The sequence below is a fragment of the Macaca nemestrina genome, chromosome 1 (genome assembly GCF_043159975.1).
Source record: "Macaca nemestrina isolate mMacNem1 chromosome 1, mMacNem.hap1, whole genome shotgun sequence".
NCBI lineage: Eukaryota > Metazoa > Chordata > Mammalia > Primates > Cercopithecidae > Macaca > Macaca nemestrina.
The window spans coordinates 213,688,038-213,705,069 of record NC_092125.1 but is presented as its reverse complement, the minus strand read 5'-3'; the positions used below and the strand labels follow the sequence as shown (position 1 = coordinate 213,705,069).

Below are 17,032 nucleotides of genomic sequence, written 5' to 3'. Positions count from 1 at the left end.
AGAGGTAAATGAACTTGCTCAAGATCATTATCCAGTCCATGGTTTGACACAAACCTGTGTGCCCTTGGGCTACTCACAGCCCTACTTTGAGCCTCAGATTTTCTCATTTATAAAATGCTAAACTGGCCAGGTGTGCAGTGGCTTACACCTGTAATCCCAGTACTTTGGGAGGCATAGGCAAGTGGATCACTTGAGGCCAGGAGTTTGAGACCAGCCTGGCCAATTTGGTGAAACCCCATCTCTACTAAAAATACAAAAATTAGCCAGGCATGGTGGTGGGTGCCTGTAACCCCAGCTACTCAGGAGGCTGAGGCAGGAGAATCACTTGAACCCAAGAGGTGGAGGTTGCAGTGAGCCAAATCATGCCACTGCATTCCAGCCTGGGTGACAGAGTCAGACTCTGTTTCAAAATAAAATAAAATAAAAATGCTAAGCTTAGAAAAGATGACAGCAAAGATGCTCTCCAACTCTGACATTCTAGGAATCTAAGGAGCTCAGAGTTGTGCTCACTGCTGGGCAGGTCACCCCAAGGCCTGCTGTCCCCTCTTCCCTGCTCCCACTCCCTACTAAGCTCATACTTACATGATCTTCGGTACACATCTCTTCTCACACATCCCCCAATCTGCATTCTGACCCTGCCCTACAGATGGTCAAATCCTTGAAGAAGGCCATGGCCCCAGTCCTGAGTGATGTGACTGTGGAGTGGATCTTCCCTGAGACCACTGAGGTCCTGGTCTCACCCATCAACGCCAGCTCCCTCTTCCCTGGAGAACGGCTGGTGGGGTATGGCATTGTATGTGATGCTTCCTTGCACATCTCCAATCCCAGATCTGTAAGTATCCTAGAAACTCCAGGGATCCATGGGGGCCCAGAACCCATGCCTACAAATCACCCTTAGCTAGAAAGACTATTTGTGACAGCCAGAAACTAATTGGAATTGGGTTTACAGTTGTGGGTTTACAGTTTTCCCAGTTGTGGGTTTACAGTTGCCAGGCCACAGGCATTAATCACAGTGGCATGGTTAAGGTAGATGCCACCATCTCAAAAATGTGGTTCTTAAAAGCCCCTGCAGTAGAATTGTTTAAAGAACTTGTTTAAAATGCAGAGCTTTGGGAGGCTGAGGCAGGAAGGTCACTTGAGGTCAGGAACTTGAGACCAGCCTGGCCAACAGGGTGAAATCCCGTTCTCTGCTAAAAATATAACAAAATTAGCCAGGCATGGTGGCAGGCACCTGTAATCCCAGCTACTCAGGAGGCTGAGGCATGAGAATCACTTGAACTCAGGAGGCAGAGTTTGCAGTGAGCCAAGATCGTGCCATTGCACTCCAGCCTGGGCGACAGAGCGAGACTCCATCCTAAAACAAAACAAAACAAAATGCAGCGCCCTAACTTCCATCCAAGTCTGTTGAATAAGAATCCCCTAGGATAAAGCCCAGAAAATTGCATTTTACATCATCTCCCCTAAGTGATATGGTGCACACTTCAGTTCAAGAACAAATGCACTCAGATTTCGTTCTCCACTCACTCTAGTAAGCTCATATCTCCTTAGATAAGTTTGTGTTTTATTTCTTTACATGGATGATTCCCTTGTCTGTGGTGGCAGAAGTGGGATGAAAGCCAAGAACTTCTGAAAGGGAGGTGAAATTCATGCTAAAATGTGAGAGATTGCCAAAGAAGCTGTTTCCTCACCTATCTTTCCTCTTCCATGAGTCTGTCCACTCTCTCCAAAGGATTTCTCATCTTGTTTTGTTTTTCAAAAAAGAAGTCACAAACTCAATGCCTAGAGAAATTGGGCAGGTATGGAATGAATGAAATGGACTTGGTGTAAAAATAAAAGGGGCCAATGCTGTGATGGATAGCAGCTACCACTGAACTCACAGTTGGAAAGGCAATAAGGAGTGGTGAGGAATATGGCAAAGTGGATGGCACACACCCTGTCTAAACTGGGCAGCCCCTATGCAGCCCTAACAAAGTGTCGTCATGCAGAAATGTGAGTCCTATGTTAAATGTGTGTCTAATTTTTCAGGAGAAATTGGAACTTGATGTGAAAAACTCCAGATTTTTTAATGTTATGAAATGTGTTCAGAATTGTGATCAGGGTAATGGTTAATGTGTTGTGGACAATGGAGTGTTCAGCCACAGGGAGAAAATGCTAAACAAAATGCTGACCAAGTCCTTGCACAGTCCAGACCTTCCTGGGAGGTCTAGAAGACACCAGTTCATCAACAGACCCTCCCACAAGAAGGGCCTGGACGCAGTCATCAAATCCATTCTCCTTTGCTTACTCAATATTGGCAACGTTTGCCCTGCTACTGGTAGGGATAAAGAGGACCTTCACATATTGTTGGTGTAAATATAACTCCACAGCCCTCCTGGAAAGCAACCTAGAAATAACTAATAAAATTAGAGATAGGCCAGGCATGGTGGCTCATGCCTGTAATTCCAGCACTTTGGGAAGCCAAGGCAGGTGGATTACCTGAGGTTGGGAGTTCGACACCAGCCTGGCCAATATGGTGAAACCCTGTCTCTACTAAAAATACAAAAATTAGCCGGTGCGGCATCAGGCACCTGTAACCCCAGCTACTCGGGAGGCTGAGGCATGAGAATCACTTGAACCCAGGAGGCGGAGGTTGCCGTGAGCCAAGATTGCACCACTGCACTCCAGCCTGGGGGATATGGCGAGACACTGTCTCCAAGAAAAAAAAAAAATTAGAGATATATAAACCTTTCAACACAGAAATCCTACTCCTAGGAGTCTATCCCATAAAAATAAAAGTGATGTAATAGATTTATTTCCAAGGATTTATTGTAATATTTTTTATGGTGACAAAAATAAATGGCCACAAACTGAATGCTTAACAATAAGGCATGGTAAAATATTGTGCAGTCAAATGCTAAAAAGAATGGTTGAGGCCAGGCACAATGGCTCACGCCTGTAATCCGAGCACTTTGGGAGCTGGGATTACCAAGGAAGGAGCCTGGCTTGAGGTCAGGAGTTCAAGACCAGCCTGGGCAACCTCGTGAGACCACTTCTCTACAAAATATAAAAATTAAAAAATTAGCCAGACGTAGTGACATATGCTTGTAGTCCCAACTACTCTGGAAGCTGAGGTGGGAGGAATGCTCGAGCCCAAGAGTTGGAGGCTGCAGTCAGCTGACTGTGTCACTGTACTCCAGCCTACGTGCAGTGTGGAGACCCTATCTCTAAACAAACGAACAAAATCGTAGTTGAAATGCAAAATTTCCAAAATGTTTTAAGTGCAAAATTCAAGATACTGATAAGTGTGAGCAGTATGGCAAAGTTTTTATAATACAAAAAATGACCCCCAAAAGCTGATGTGTTATTTATACATAGAGGTGACCCTTGAACAATGTGGAGGTTAGGGATACCGACCCCCCATGCAGTCAAAATTTCACATATGACATTTGACTCTCTAAAAACTTAACTGCTAATAGCCTACTGTTGACTGGAGGCTTTACTGATAACATAAACAGTCAATTAACACGTATTTTGTGGGTTATATGTATTATATTCTGTGTTCTTACAAAAAAAAGTATGCTAGAGAAAATAAAATGTCTTTGAGAAAATCAAAAGGAAGAGAAAATACATTTACTGTTCATTAAGCGGAAGTAGATGGTCATGAAGTTCTTCATCATCATCATCTTGACGTTGAGTGGCGGAGGTGGAGGGTTGGTCTTGCTGTCTCAGAGGTGACAGAAGAGAAGAAGTGGAGTAGGTGGAAGGAGAGGCAAGAGAAGCCGATGCTCAGTGTAACTTTTTTATTGAAAAAAATCCACATATAAATGGACCCACGCAGTTAAAACTTGTGTTGATCAAGGGTGAACTGTATGTTTATATCAGGGAGAATGGAATGGAAGGAACAGATCATTTATTTTGTTAATTTCGGTTACCTATTTGGAGACAGGAGGGGCATTTAGAATTACATTTAAAAAATTTAATGAAGTCAATGATTAAAAACATAAACAACCTAAGTGTTTTGAAAGATAATTCCATTCACCATCTCTTGAACAGAAGTTTGTCTCAATTCCCTAAACAAACACAAAGCTTTCCTATTGAGCTGTTTCTTCAGAAATGAAAACCCCACCACCGCGGCTCACACCCCTTGCTCCCTGCGGAAGTCCTTCCTGACACCTAGCCCCACTCTTAGCCCTCTTTTCTGTTCCTCCCTCCAGGACAAGAGGCGTCGGTACAGCATGCTGCACTCTCAGGAGTCTAGCAGCTCCGTCTTCTACCACTCTCAGGACGACGGACCCGGACAGGAAGGTGGAGACTGTGCCAAGAACTCGGGAGCACCCTTCCTCCTAGGGCAGGCCAAAGATGCCCGGCTAGTCAGCAGAAACTCCACCACCAAGCACGGTCAGTCTGAGGTTCTAATGATTGCTACCTTACGTTGAGCGTTTACTATGTGCTAAGTACTTGGTAAAAGCCACCTCATTGAATAGTTAGCAGCTGCAGAGGTCAGTACTGTTATACCCAGTTTACAGATGAGGAAATTGAGACTTGGAGCATTTGAGCAACTTGGCTAAGCTCATAGAGCAATAGGTAGAGTACAGACAAAGAGTCTGGATCTATCTGACTCCAAAGCCTCGTTATGGTGTTAGTTTCCATTCAAAGGGTACTTATTGATTCCCTACTAAGGTTAGGGGCTGAGAGCAACGTGGGAAGCAAAGACGACTCAGACATGTCCCCTGCCCTTCCGGAGCTTTCCATGTAGTGAGAGATACATCTGGCACTATCTCTGAAAGAAAGCAGCGTGACAGGGTGCCAGGGACCCCTAGAAAATTTAACAAGCTATAGGAATCCCAGGAGAAATGAGTACATCTGTTGGATGATATCAACAAAGACTTCACAAGCGGACTGCTTCTTAGAGGTGGGAAGGGAGGACTGCTTCTTAGAGGTGGGAAGGGAGAGGACGTTCCAGGCAGAAACTGCCTGAGCAGCAATGTGGAGACTGTGACACTTAGAAAGCACACACACAATTGGCTTCTGATCTAGTGTGGCTGACCCACTTTGTACTTTTTTTTTTTTTTTTTTTTCCTGAGGCAGAGTCTCACTCTGTCACCCAGGCTGGAGTGCAGTGGCATGATCTCGGTTCACTACAACCTCCACCTTCTGGATTCAAGCAGTTCTCATGCCTCAGCCTCCCGAATAGCTGGGACTACAGGCGCATACCATCACACCTGGCTAATTTTTGTATTTTTTGTAGAGACGGGCTTTTGCCATGTTGCCCAGGCTGGTCTGGAACTCCTGACCTCAGATGATCTGCCCACCTCGGCTTCCCACAGAGCTGGGATTACAGGTGTGAGCCACCACACCCAGCCACTTCTTTTCTTTTAAAAGAAGCAGCAGGGAGAGCAGCTGGGAAGCTAGACTAGGGCCAGATTCGGAGAGGCTCTGGATGCCAGGGGAGGCACCTGCACATATTTCAGTAGGCAAGAGGTGGAGAACGTAAGATGCTTCCAAATAGGAAAGGGGGACGCAAGCCCCACTCTTTCCCTGCTGTCCCACTCTAATGGTTCCCCATCACCATCCCTGTCCAGATCCGAACGTCTCCCAGCGACGGAGGGCATATAGCACCAACCAGATCACCAATCACAAGCCCTACCCAAGGGCTACCACAGCGAGTGACCCCATGCCAGCTGCCAAGAGATACCCACTGCGGAAAGCCAGGCTGCAGGACCTCACCAACCAGACCAGCCTGGATGTCCAGTGGTGGCAGATTGATTTGCAGGTACCCAAGCAGGACAGGTTAGGGAGGAGCTGGGGAAGGCGACAGGCAGGGGAGAGCTGTGTCCCCTGCTTCAACCATGGGACGGGGCCATCCACAACTTACACTGTCAAGTGAGTCCCTCCCTCTTTCCTTTCCTAGGCCTTCATCTGCCTTATCTCCGAGTACACACTCCAAATCAAGACACCCACCAGTGAATAAGCTCACTCATTCCCTGAACACACACTGCCCAGTTGGCAAGGAACATTTGCATGTTGTCTTTCACTTGATTTTATAGCACCCCTAGGGAAAGAGAGAGTTTAGGGGCCCACCTTGGCTCAGTACAGATGTGGATATTGAGAACCAGAGAGGCAGGGCACCTATCCAGGGTCACACAGTCAGTCAGAGGATTACAACCTGTCTGACCTTTGAGGGAGCCTCTGCCTTCAAAGCCTTTTATTCCCCCTCTATTAGACTGCACCTCCTACAAATTCCAGGGCATATACATTTACCCAGGGCAGAGAGGATTTTTTGTTTATTTGTTTGATTGTTTGTTGAGACAGAGTCGCACTCTGTTGCCCAGGCTGGAGTGCAGTAGTGCCATCTCTGCTCATTGCAACCTCCACCTCCTGGATTCAAGCAATTCTCATGCCTCAGCCTCCCAAGTAGCTGGGATTACAGGCATGTGCCACCACACCTGGCAAATTTTTTTTCTTTTTTGAAATGGAGTTTCGCTCTTGTTGCCCAGGCTGGAGTGCAATTGCGCAATCTCGGCTCACTGCAACACCTGCCTCCAGGGTTGAAGCGATTCTCCTGCCTCAGCCTCCTGAGTAACTGAGGTTACAGGCACATACTGCTGTGCCCAGCTAATTTTTAGTAGAGACGGGGTTTCACCATGTTGGCCAGGCTGGTCTCGAACTCCTGGCTTCAGGTGATCCACCTGCCTCGGCCCCCCAAAGTTCTGGGATTACAGGTGTGGCAATTCTGTGGCAATTCTGGGGGCAATTCTGTGCACTGTAGAATGTTTGGCAGCATCCCTTGGCCTCTGCTCATTAGAGGCCAGGAACAACACCATCCCCAATCATGACATCCAAAAATGTCTGCAGACACTTTAGTTCCCTGGGGAGCTAAATCACCTGGTTGAGCACCACTGTCCTAAACCAAATTGTGGTTTAATCCATTTATTAAGAATGGGCTTGGCCGGGCACAGTGCCTCATGCCTGTAACCTCAGCATTTTAGTAGGCCAAGGCAGGCAAATCGCTTGAGCCCAGGAGTTTCAGACCAGCCTGGGCAACATGGCAAAGTCCTGTCTCTACAAAAAATACAAATATTAGCCAGGCATGGTGGCACACGCCTGTAATTCCAGCTACTCGGGAGGCTGAGGGAGGAGGATCACTTGAGCCCAGGAGGCAGAGGTTGCAGTGAGCTGGGATGATGCCATTGCACTCCAGCCTGGGAGACAGAGAGAGATCCTATCTCAAACAAAACAAAAAACAAACAAACAAAAGAATGGGCTTTATGTAGATTTGTCCTTGTAAGGCTGTGGTTCCATAAAAGCAGCCTTTTCACTCTCCCTATATGCCCCCTCCCACTTCCAACCACCATCCCCATCCCTCCCTACCTCCACTTACACATAAGCCCACTCTCTAAGGGTAGGGACACGGCCATCTTATCCCTGGAGGCCCTTCTCTGTGCTTATTGAGGGACCACTTGATGCAATCAGAAGGCAACCGGCCCTGCAGTCTGTTTGACTCTGCTCCTCAAACATGTCACTCAACTCTCTGAGCCCCAGATGCCTCATCTACAAAATGGGGAGAATAGCTTAGGCACATGATTGAGCTGCCATCCATCAAAAGACATTTATTGAGAGCCAACTCTAAGTAGAGGACTCTTCCAGGCATTGGCTGATAAAAGATGCAGTGCCCGGTCCAGCACCTGGCACACAGCAGGCATCCTCTGCTGGCAGCTTTATTTGGTGAGAGCTCTGAACAGGCTGGTTCCCCTTTACTTCTTTCCTGCACGCTCCCTAGCTCTTCAGACCCATCTCTGCTCATCTCTCACTCCCTCCTGCCTGGCTTCTTCCCCAACCCAATTCTCCTTTATGCATGCACATACAACACACTTACATGTGCGCGCATACACACACACACACACTCCATGCGCCCTCTAGATGGATGTAGGGCTGGATCTTAGACTCATCTGTTGCCATGGAAACCTTACCAGCTTCAGTTGCTCTCTGTGACCCAGTGTGGTGTTGATGGCTGGGGAAATCCTAGTGTTTGATTGGGCAAGGAGTGGAGGGTAGGGATCCCCTGGGACTTAGCAGCCCTGGCTGGGGTCATCCAGGGAGTTACCAGTCCCCTCCTTCTCCCACATCCTTGTACCATTCCTAGGACCTCTGACTTAGAAAGACAGAAAGGCAGCCCCCATTTAATGGGGAGACACAGTCCCCTTCCTAATAAATACTTGATAGGGATGGAAAACCCCCCATGGCTAACTGTTAGCCTAAAAAAGTGTTACACCTGATAAGTGCCTTTTCGTCCTCATCCCCTCCTCCTACCAGGGGATGTATATTGGTCCCAGAGGCTTGAAATTCATTTCTAATTAATTTCATATTCTTCAATTACAAAAGTAATACAGTGTTTGCAATAAAAACCCTCAATTGCAAAAGTAATACATACTCAATGTTTGCAATAAAAACCCTCAAACAATTCAGTCAGGTATAAAGTACAAATAAAAGGCCCCCTGCCCTATTCCCAGACCCACTTGGTTTTGAGTGTTTCCTTCTAGAAATATTAATACTACACACACAAACACATACATACACAGTACACGTATGTATTTTAACAATCACATATGCAAACTGCTCTCCAACTTACTTTTCTAATGTCTCTTTAATTCACTTTTTAAATAAATAACAGTGCACTGTATTTATTTAAAAGTGAATTTAATTACCCTTTTTGGTGAACAGTTCTATGAGATTTGACAAACGTATATGGTCACGTAATCATCGCCACAGTGAGGATACAGGACAATCACAACTTACTTTTTTAAAATAAGTTTTGTCTTGGACATCTTTTCACTTTGGCATGAAGAAAACTACTTCTTTATTTTCAATGTTGTGTGACATTCCATTGCATGGAATATACCAGAACTTATTTGCCAACGCCGACTGATGCCAACCCCGACTGATTTCGGTAGTTTCCAGATTTTTACATTTGCAAACAATACTGCAACAAATATACAGTACTTGCACATCGATATTTGCACTCTTGTGTATTTCCAGAAGATTGAATTCCTGAAAGAGGAATTGCCAGATCAAAGGGGCTTATGCATTTTAATTGATAGCACATTGCTAGATTGTTCTCCCACAACTGTGTACCCATTTACATCAGCACTGACAGTCCATGAGAGACCCTGTCTTTCCATTGACCGCAGGGGTGCCATCAAACATTTGAATATTTGCCAATCTGCAAGATGGAAAAAAATTGCTATAAATGGCCTGCAAATGCCTTTAACACATTATTCTATTAAGTTTGTATTTTACCCCCAGTGATTTATAAAAGCTTCTTGAAAATGATCTTTGCCAAGACTATTACAAATGTATTCCTCCATTTATCCCTTGCCTTTTCATGTCTGTTTGTACCAGCACAAGAATAGATAGATTAAATCAACAAAACAGAACAGAAAGTCCATAAATAAAACCAAATGTGCATGAAAGCTTTGTTGCGATAGAGGTAGGAAACTGATTAAGCTGCAGGGATTCAAATGGAAAAACTGCATTCAATAAATTGTGAGATTCTTACCATTTAGAAAATCAAGAAAAATCTGATTCCTTTCTCCTTACTCCAAAATAAATTTCATGTAAATCAAAGATTTAAACACACAAACAAACAAAAATGAAATCCCAAAAATTCTAGAATATTTTTTGAGTGAGAAAGACCTTTTAAATATGACATATGGGAAGACATAAGGAAAAAAGGTTGATAAGTTTAACCATACACACAAAAAAGTTTAAACTTCGTGGCAAAAAAAAAAAAAAAAAAAAAAGTGGGTTTAGAATTATCCATGGTGTATTATTTTCTATGTGGCTTTCCACGGTTTGGAGTTTCTCCATGGTTTCGGATTATCATTGTTGATGTTTCTCATGGATAATGGAGACTGGGTCATGCATCCCTGAGTACTGGAGGGGCAGTGCCCAGGAGGAGCTGCTGTGCCCCAGGAAAGAGCTGGTGGGGTGGGGGTGGGGATCCGGAGGAAGGAGAGTCCAGCCACCAGGAGCTCTTCCTCCTCCGCCGCCTCCTCCTCCTCCTCTTCCTTCTCCTCCTCCTCTTTCTCTTTCTCCTCTTCCCTCCCTAGCCCTTGCTGAACAGTGGTCAGGACCTGGACCAGGGCCCCAAACTCCGTGGCCCAGGGGCCCGAAGACCCTCTCTGCTGCCCCAAGGCTGCCAGCCCTTCCTGCCCTGGGGCCAGGAGACCCAGGCCTGGAGCCCCGTGAGAGAGCGGACTTCTGACAGCCGAAGCCCCGGAGATCTAGGTAAGTGACCACAGGATCCAGGACCTGACTGGGGACAGCGAGGAATCCTTGACTGTGGTTCAACTTCAGATGACAGGCCCAGAGGGCAGATGCCTGGGTCTGTCCCCTTGGGGTCTGCTGCGGCTCACCCCTTTCTGAGGACCTCACCAATCCCACGCTTCCCAGTCACCCTGGTTCTTGAGTGACCTGTGAGGGTGCAGTTCCATTCTCAGTGCCCCTGTCCCACCCCATCCTATCTGGCCCCCTCAGGCACTAGCTTCCTGGGAGGCGGATGTGTCCTCCCTTGGGGACAAGCCCATGCCCCCGCAGCTGTCCTAGGAAAGCAGTTGGAGTTGTCTGTTCCCTGGGGAGATGGAGGGAGTTGTACTTGCTTAGAAATGTCTGCTCCCTGGAGAGGGACGTTGCCCCCCTGGGAGTCAGCCGTCTGTCCCCCACGTCAGCGCTTGGCCCACTTGTCCCTCTGCCCGCAGAGCCGTCCCACCACCCCTCTGCCTTCGAGACAGAGACATCCTCGGACTGGGAGGCCCCAGCCGAGTCCCAGGAGCGAGCCAGTCCCAGCAGGCCCGCCACCCCTGGCCCGGTGCTGGGCAAGGCCCTGGTGAAAGGCCTGCGCGACAGCCAACGCCTGCAGTGGGAGGTGAGCTTCGAGCTGGGGCCCCCCGGACCGGAGCGGCGCGGCGAGCGGGATGCCGACCTATGGAGCGAGACCTTCCACCACCTGGCGGCCCGCGCCATCATCCGTGACTTCGAGCAGCTGGCGGAGCGCCAGGGCGAGATCGAGCAGGGTGAGCGCCGCGGACCTGCGCCCCTCCAGCGGACGGCCTCTGGAGGACAGCCCCCCTCCACACCCACACCCCCTTCCCCTTCCCCTTCCCCTTCCCCTTCCCCTTCCCCTTCCCCTTCCCCTTCCCCTTCCCCACCCGCCCCGGTGATCCTCCCAGCCCCGCGTGGTCCGCCCACCTCCTTCCCGGGTCCTGCCCCACCCCCTCCTCACAGCCCCGCCCAGTTCCCCGCCCACTCTCCCTATGACCCGCCCACCTCCTTCCCCGCTCCAGGCCCTACTCTCGCCCCATCCCCTCATTACAGCAGTGCCTAGTGCCCCGCACAACCCCCCGTGGCCCGCCCACCCCGCCACTCCCCGCCTTAGCCAGTCCCCACCTCCATAGTCAGCCCACCTCCTTCCCTGACCCGGCCCCCACCCTGTGCCAGTCCACTTCCCCCAGGACCCGCCCTGCTCTCTCCCGTCGGCCTCCAGGACCCGCCCCCTCCTCACAGCCCCGCCCACTGCCCGCCCACTCGCCTCTGCGGCCTCCAGGCTCCGCCGCCTCCCCATTCTGCTCAGTGCCTGGGCTCATTCCCTACTCCTGCTCCAGGATCACCCCTTCATCTCTGGCTTCAACCCACTTCATCTGCCCACAGCCCCGCCACGGCTCACTGTTCCCCCACTCCACCTCACACCGCAATCTGCAGGTGCCTCCCCTCACTCCCAATCGCCCTTCCCCTCCCGCCCACCCACCCACACACCCACACACCCACACACCCACACACGCACAGCCCAGGGCTCCATTCCATTGCCTCCAAGATCCACCCTCTTCCCCCTGCCTCCAAGTAAGTTGCCTTCTCCCCCAGCCCTGGGCTCTTCCACCCCATCCAGTGATCCGTCCTCTTCTCTCCCTGCCTCATTCCTCTCTCCTATGGGCGCCCCATTTCTCAGTGCTCCCCTGCAGCAGCCCCAGTAGGGCTCCAGAGACAGAACAATGGCGACAGCCCACACCTTCCTCCAAGTCCCCCAGTCCAGTCCAGGGGCTCCACGCACTCATTCATCATGCCTTTATTTACTGTGGATCGGCTGGGGGCCAGGCTCCCACTGGGCCGTGTAAACGCAGTTGAACAGCCCGGTGAAAAAGCAATCTCCATCCCTTCCTTACCCATGAGTGCTTGACAAACTAGCAGGGAAGCCAGCATTAATCACATCATTACACAAATAATTAATTGAGTGCATTTGTCCTAAGTGCTATTAAGAAAAAAGACAGGGATCCAAGAGATTGTATAACAGGGACGGTGGGGGAACTAATTTAGTCCAGGAATTGGGGCAGACTTTACTGAGAAAGGGACTGGTGGGATCTTGATGCAACACACTTGGAGAATAGAAATATAAATAGAGAATGGTTATATCATTTCTTTGTTGTGAGTTTATGCTTTATTTCTATAATAATATTATTTTGTTTATATTTTACTTGTATTTTTGTATTGTACATGTTACTTTTTTTCTTCCCATGAGCTCCTCACCTTACAGTTTACGAAGCACTTGTCTACCCTTCCTCTCTTTGGCTCCTCACACAGCCTTCCGGAGGCTGCAAGTCCCGGAGACTGCTCACCTCTTCAAAGGAAAGCGACTGGGCTTTGGGGTCAGATCATCCTGATCTCAGATCCATTCCTAACTTGCTATGTGACCTTAAACTCACCACTCTTCTCTGATTTGCAATGTCCTCAGCAGTTAAATGGGTCAGATCAGTGGTCCCCACCCACCAGCCAGGGGACCTGTTAAGTTTTACGGCAACGTTCCCATTAGACATCTGCAAAATTAAAGTACAAAATACAGACAACATAGTGGGTTGGGTGTTTTTAAAAATAAAACTAGTTATTTAAAGGAAGTAGCTGTCTTTTATTCTGAGACAATGTCTTACATTTTTACATTAAAATATCCTTTATTTTATGAAATGATGTCGTGAAATGATGGTGGTTTTTTTAAAAATGTCTTTAGTTAGCAAGTTGGCAAGTCCTTGATTTTAAAGGCTTATTTAATCCTAAAGATGGGGACCACTGGTAGAGCCCCCACTTTAGCTTCCAGCGCTTCTGTGTGAGGGAAGACTTTCTGAGTCTGAACAGTGACCCCAGTTTCTCCCTCCACAGGGTCCAACCGCCGCTACCAGGTGAGCGCCTTGCACACCAGCAAGGCCTGCAATGTCATTAGCAAATACACAGCCTTCGTGCCTGTGGACGTGAGCAAGAGCCGGTACCTGCCCACCATGGTGGAGTACCCCAACTCTGGTAAGGCAGGCGAGCGGCGGGGGCCCTCCTGGGGGCCAAGCAGCCCCTGTGGACTGGGGAAGGGGGCTGAGATACAAAGGACCACAGACCAGCAGGGAGGGGTGTGAGACGGCCTAGAAGCAGAAAGGCCCCCAGTGGATGATTTGGCTGCCAGTGGGTGGGAGCCCCTGGGGCCTCATCCCACTGCTCTGCAGAGGCTGTGAAATCACCCTAGTCCTTTTTCTCCACCAAATGAAAATGATTTTATTGTGTTTCTTCAAATGGGACAATATGTGCTTATTATAGAAAATTCTAAACTATAGAAAGATATAAAATGTAAAAAATAACTGAGACCAACAGTCATCCAGGAATGTATATTAGTCACCTGCTTGGTGTGACCATCCTTCCAGACTTCTCTCTGTGGATAGCAACATGTAGAGAAATCAAAAGACAGATCATTTTACATGAATTGGATTATCCTAATATGTGCTATATATTTTACAAAATATGGGCGTGGAAAGTGTCACTCCATGAAATGAATCTATATCATTTTAATAGCATATTCCCCTGCAGGTAGATGTCATCCTCAGAATAGCCAATTAGTGTTCCAAAGCACTTTGTATATATTTTCAATCCTTTAATCCTCAAAACAGCTCCACAAAGTAGACACTATTATTATCCCCATTTTATAGATGGAAAACAGAGGCAGAAGGAGCTAAGTTACTTTCCTGAGGTCACACAGCCATGATGGGCTGGAGCCAGGCTTTACATTTATTGTCCTAGCTCTGGATTATGCATTTTCCTCCACTCCTTTCTACTGCCTCTGAAAATTTATTGCAGCCTTTTAAAACCTGTTTAGACCTTTCGTTTATTCCCCATTTGGTTATTGTAAATTATACTGCAAAGAACATCTTTGTGCATCTGTCTGGTTATCACCTCAGTGTTAATTAATTCGTAGAAGTAGGACTGCAATGTCAAGGGCATGCCCGTTCAAAACTGTGATGTATGTTACCAAACTGCCCCCTTACCGTCCCACAGGTTATTCAAATGTCCATCCTCTCCAACACTGAATATTGTTTATCTTTCTAAACTCTGCCAGTCTGATAGGTGAGAAGAGAATCTCTCTTTTGTCATTTTTTTAATCGTGAGATGCTTTTCATGTTTATGAACTATTGGTGCTTTTTCTGTTTCAAATTACATTTTCCTGTCCTTTATGGTCACCCCTCCCCTGCTTTGTATTAGCAGACCTCCATAAAAAATTGTGTTTGGAAATAGAATATGCCCTTCCTAATTCCACCTGTCCCCCTTTTCTTCTCTGTGGTATCAAAATGATCAACCCTCCTCAACTGCTGTCATTTCAGGCAATGGAGTGGCCATTTAATCAGGCTGTTGCCTTATTCTTGTTGCAAGGATGACCATCCCTTCCACCCATCTCTGACCAGGCTGCTAGCATCTGTAGCCACAGCCTGGGAAGTTAGGGACCTGGCCCATATCTTAACCAAAGTCCCAAAGCCCCCTAAGATCTAGATCAGCACTTCCCCAAGTGTGTTTCAAGAAACTAGAACTCTAATTTCATGTCCTATGAATAGCCATCCAGCATAAAAATAGAAAATACCAGATTAGGAAATACATTTAAGAACCACTGGATTAGCTAAAGCTCAAATGCTTTCTTTACTGCAGAACTTCTCAGAGCCTTTAGTATGTTAATATACATCAAGAGGCTCAGCGATGGGCTACAGAATGCAGCTTCTCCAAAACTTGTTTCCCAACACAACTCCAATTTTTAAGGAAAAACTTACAGACTAGTGTTCTCTGAGAGTGGGGTTCCCTAAAGCATACTTTAGGGTGCTGTAACATCTTTCTTCTTCCTCCTCCTCCTCCTCCTCCTCCTCCTCCTCCTCCTCCTCCTCCTCCTCCTCCTCCTCCTCCTCCTCCTCCTCCTCCTCCTCCTCCTCCTCCTCCTCCTCCTCCTCCTCCTCTCTTCTTCTTCTTCTTCTTCTTCTTCTTCTTCTTCTTCTTCTTCTTCTTCTTCTTCTTCTTCTTCTTCTTCTTCTTCTTCTTTTCTTTGAGAGAGTCTTGCTCTGTTGCTCAGGTTAGAGTGCAGTGGCGCAATCACAGCTCACTGCAATCTCCAACTTTTGGGCTCAAGTGATCCTCCCACCTCAGCCTTCCAAGTAGCTGGGAATACAGGCACGCACTACCACATTCAGCTAACTTTTTTTTTTTTTTTTTAATAGAGATAGGGTCTCGCTATGTTACCCAGGCTGGTCTCAAACCCTGAGCTCAAGTGATCCTCCCATCTCAGCCTCCTGAAGTGCTAACATTACAGACATGAACCACCCTGCCCAGCCCAGGGTGCTGTAACTTCATCTCTTTTCCATCCACCCCCTCTTAGTAATGCCCTGGGGATTTCAGGGGCCTGCGCTGTGGGAGGAGTACTTGGGACATGGATCTCTGAGACAGTAAACAGAGAGAACAGAGTGTTCCTGAGAAAACTGGCCTTTTAACTTCCTGGAAAACATTGTGGCTTCTTGAACATTCTCTCAGCAATAGTATCTACCCAGCAAGCTAGATATTATCCCCGTTTTCCAGATGAGGAGACCATGGCTCAGTGGGGTCTGCACCCATCCAACTGGAAAGCGATGGGGCTGAGCCTCAAACCCAGGTCTTTCTGACTCTAAAGCTTATGGTCTTACCTTGTACTTTGCCTTCCTGCCTTTGGATAATTGAAAGATTGAAGCCAGAATCATTCCTGCCAGCCCTGGGGGAGAGGCAAAGGACTGGCACATCTGTACCCAACCACCCGCTTCCCCTTGTCTTCTGTGAAGGAGCTGCCCTGCGTATGCTCAGTTCTCGAGCTCTGGCCCAACAGTGGAGGGGCACCTCTTCTGGCTTCGGACGGCCGCAGACCATGCTTGGAGAAGACTCGGCAGCAGGACATGGTAAATTTCAGGCCCTAAGTAAGAGCCACCCTGGGCACTTTCGGAAGCCTGGGCCCCTGAGGTTACTGTGTTCTCATGTCCGAGGCCCTAGGACCTCTCTCTGAGTCTGCACTATGGGCTTAGGCAGGTCCAAGGCAAAGCCAGGCATCCCAGGCTCTCTGAGGCCTAAGAGGGACAGAGAGGTTCGGTATGGCCTGAGCACACCACCACTGACACAGCTCTCTCTTTGCCAGGGAGCGGCACCACCTCCTATGGGCACCTCTCCCCTTCTGAGCTCTGCTGACCCTGGTGCTGTTCCCTGCCTCCAGCCTCTGAGTCCTCCCAGGCACCAACTGCCAGGAAACCTAATAAACAAGGGAAAAAGCAAAGAGCGAAGAGGCAGTCCCATCTGTTTGGGTCCCACCATCTGTTTCTTTCAGGATTCCCAACAGCCTCCTTTGAGCCTTCACCTGGTTTCATTGTGCCTGAAGCTTGGCTCCTTGAAGAGCCAGGTTTTGACCTTTTGGTGACCTTGCACTAGTTCCCAGGATGGCTTTAACCCTTTAACCCTCTGTGTCCTGCGTGGATGTATGTCTTTCTGTCTCTCTAAAGACAGCCTAACTGCTGCACTCGTCCTAACCCCTTTCTAGGTACCCTCACGTGCACAGTGAGGATCTCCTGCCTTTTGCTGTGCAGGAGGAAGACATCAGAGGTCCCGCCTGGCCACTAGTCCAGCCAGCCAGCCCATAAGGATTTTTTATTCCAGGTCTTAGAAAGTGTTCACAGACACTGATGGGTTTTAAAAACAAAAACAA

The 17,032-nt window shown here is 48.1% G+C and overlaps 1 protein-coding gene across 4 annotated transcripts in view; it reads left to right on the top strand.

Annotated features, from left to right (window-relative positions):
- Positions 1–17,032, top strand: part of LOC105483092 (von Willebrand factor A domain containing 5B1) — a 68,490-nt gene that overhangs the window by 41,076 nt on the left and 10,382 nt on the right. For all 4 annotated transcript variants that reach the window (XM_071099268.1, XM_011743723.2, XM_071099267.1 and 1 more), the window contains exons 12-18: positions 647–832; positions 4,194–4,377; positions 5,562–5,752; positions 10,089–10,266; positions 10,737–11,051; positions 13,180–13,317; positions 16,125–16,238. In XM_071099268.1, coding sequence (XP_070955369.1) covers positions 647–832; positions 4,194–4,377; positions 5,562–5,752; positions 10,089–10,266; positions 10,737–11,051; positions 13,180–13,317; positions 16,125–16,238 — 1,306 coding nt within the window. The remainder of the gene's footprint in view (positions 1–646; positions 833–4,193; positions 4,378–5,561; positions 5,753–10,088; positions 10,267–10,736; positions 11,052–13,179; positions 13,318–16,124; positions 16,239–17,032) is intronic.